The sequence below is a fragment of the Anoplopoma fimbria genome, chromosome 13 (genome assembly GCF_027596085.1).
Source record: "Anoplopoma fimbria isolate UVic2021 breed Golden Eagle Sablefish chromosome 13, Afim_UVic_2022, whole genome shotgun sequence".
In the NCBI taxonomy this organism is placed as follows: Eukaryota; Metazoa; Chordata; class Actinopteri; order Perciformes; family Anoplopomatidae; genus Anoplopoma; species Anoplopoma fimbria.
In genome coordinates this window covers 28,598,504-28,601,003 of record NC_072461.1, presented here as the reverse complement: position 1 = coordinate 28,601,003, position 2,500 = coordinate 28,598,504, and the positions used below count along the sequence as shown (strand labels likewise).

Genomic DNA, 2,500 nt, shown 5'->3' with positions numbered 1-2,500 from the left:
CTCCTCTCTCTCCACCTCTCTGCTGTCTTAAAATACATTCCTGTTTCTAAAGGAGAAATAAACTAATATTCACAGTAAACACAAAGTGTTTAATAGAGACAAAGTATCATAAACTGTTATTCAATGTAAACAGAGCTTTATTTATTTATTTATTTATTTATTTATTTATTTATTTATTTATTTATTTCAGGAACATAAACATTTAGACAGAAAGAATCCAGACATTTCAGAGGTCGTCATGGAGACATGACATCATTTAAAGTCTTTATGTTACTCTATAATAATAATTAATTATTATTATTATTATTATTATTATTATTATTATTATTATTATCAGCCACATCATTGCACAACGTGAGTCCACTAGTCAACAATCTAGAGTCAAATCTTACATTTACACAGAAAATAAGAATTTTCTACAAAACGTAGTGTTTGTTGTCTAAACTAAGAGCCAATCAGCTCTCTGCTCAGGAGACAGCAGCGTTTCCCATCATGCACTGCGTCATGCAGTCGGCTCTAAAACCTGCGGCCGCCTCGCTCTCTGACGTCATCGTTGAACACGTGTTCATGACGTCAGAGCAAGTCAGGATCAAGTCGGACACAAATCTACCCAGCATGCATTGTGCGGCGATCGCCGGTGATCGATTCTGATCAGGACTGACTTATCTCGAACGAACCTATTGATGCGTGAAGGTGACCCAGAACAGACCAGAACATTTACATAACCAGGTCTGAGGGGGTCCACAGTGAGACCTGTTCATGTCTGTCCCCCTACAGTCCCCTCAGTCCTCAGGACATGTTGTCCAGGAGTGTGGAGCAGCTCTACAGGGCCTCCCAGCAGACCAGAACCAGGAGGGGGCAGCTCCAACAAGACCAGAACCACAGACAGGAACAGATGGAAGGACTGCAGGCCCAGCTAGTCCAGGACCAGGACCACATAGCAAAGCTGGAGGCCCAGGTGGCCCAGGACCAGGACCACATAGCAAAGCTGGAGGCCCAGGTGGCCCAGGACCAGGACCACATAGCAAAGCTGGAGGCCCAGGTTGCCCAGGACCAGGACCACATAGCCCAGCTGCTGGCTCCGGTGGCTCCGGTGGCCCAGGACCAGGACCAGGAGCCGGACTGGAGGCTGAAAGAGGATCTGCAGAGACTGAGAGTCCGACTGCAGAAGTCTGAGAGCAGAAACAGAAACGTTCAACACAAACTGGTGAGTATCAGACCAGACCAGAACCTCCTCCTGAGTCCTGATCCACTGATCACACAGATCCAGACCTGCTTCATAAAAACAGAATCATTGTGTTTTTGATTATTTATATTAAATCAATGATTGTGGTTCTTTTTAAACATAATCACAGGAGGAGCAGCTGCGTCACATCGGTCTGCAGCTTCAGGAGGTCCATCAGGAGAGAGACTCTCTGCTGCAGCAGGTACTTTATATCTGCTACGGTAATATCACATATAAACATCAAGGTCAATGTGAAAAGTAAACCGGTTCTGATATTAATTATGTAAGTAATAATGTTTAAATGGCTTTATATAAGAAACATTGCATTGATTTAAAAGTAAGTGTCACGTGAAGATAACTGAAGGACTTTTATTTTGGAAAAAACCTTTCTTTGTTATCATAATTAAACAACAGGTTTTTTAAACTGTGGAGGAAAAAAAATATTTGAAAGCACTATAACTGGATAATTAATTTTCTATTTGTGAAACAGGTGGAGAGAAAAGTTGGTGATTTATTTTGTTGTTGTTGTCAGAATGTGTTTGTTGTTGTAATACTCATTTCAGCCACAAGAGGCTGAAGTGAGCCGTTAGAGCACAGGTCATAACTCGTTCAGCACTAATGTAAAGTGTTGTCATGGGGTTAAAGTACAGCAGCAGTGCATGCTGGGACTGACTGACTGTCATGTGATCAGCTGCGTTCACAGAGCGACGGTCACCAGAGGAGCCTCGGACGTCTGAACAGGAAACTACGGCAGCTCAGCAGGTCCATGTGTGACTCTGATCAGCTGACTGCAGAACAGCTGAAGACAACCGCTGAACAGCTGAGAGCTCTGAACCACATGGTGGAGGAGCTACACACACACACACACCAGGTACACACACACACACACACACCACACACACACACACACACACCAGGTACACACACACACCACACACACACACACACCAGGTACACACACACACACACCAGGTACACACACACACACACACACACCAGGTACACACACACACACACACCAGGTACACACACACACACACACACACCAGGTACACACACACACACTCACACACACACACCAGGTACACACACACACTCACACACCAGGTACACACACACACACACACCAGGTACACACACACACTCACACACCAGGTACACACACACACACACACACACCAGGTACACACACACACACACACACACACACCAGGTACACACACACACACACCAAGTACACACACACAGGTACACACACACTCACACACCAGGTAC

At 44.8% G+C, this 2,500-nt stretch overlaps 1 protein-coding gene across 1 annotated transcript in view; it reads left to right on the top strand.

Annotated features, from left to right (window-relative positions):
* Window positions 1-2,500, top strand: part of cntrl (centriolin) — a 53,116-nt gene that overhangs the window by 39,722 nt on the left and 10,894 nt on the right. Inside the window, 3 exon segments of the mRNA XM_054611655.1 lie at window positions 778-1,207; window positions 1,356-1,427; window positions 1,917-2,096. Of these exon segments, the coding sequence (XP_054467630.1) occupies window positions 778-1,207; window positions 1,356-1,427; window positions 1,917-2,096 (682 nt within the window).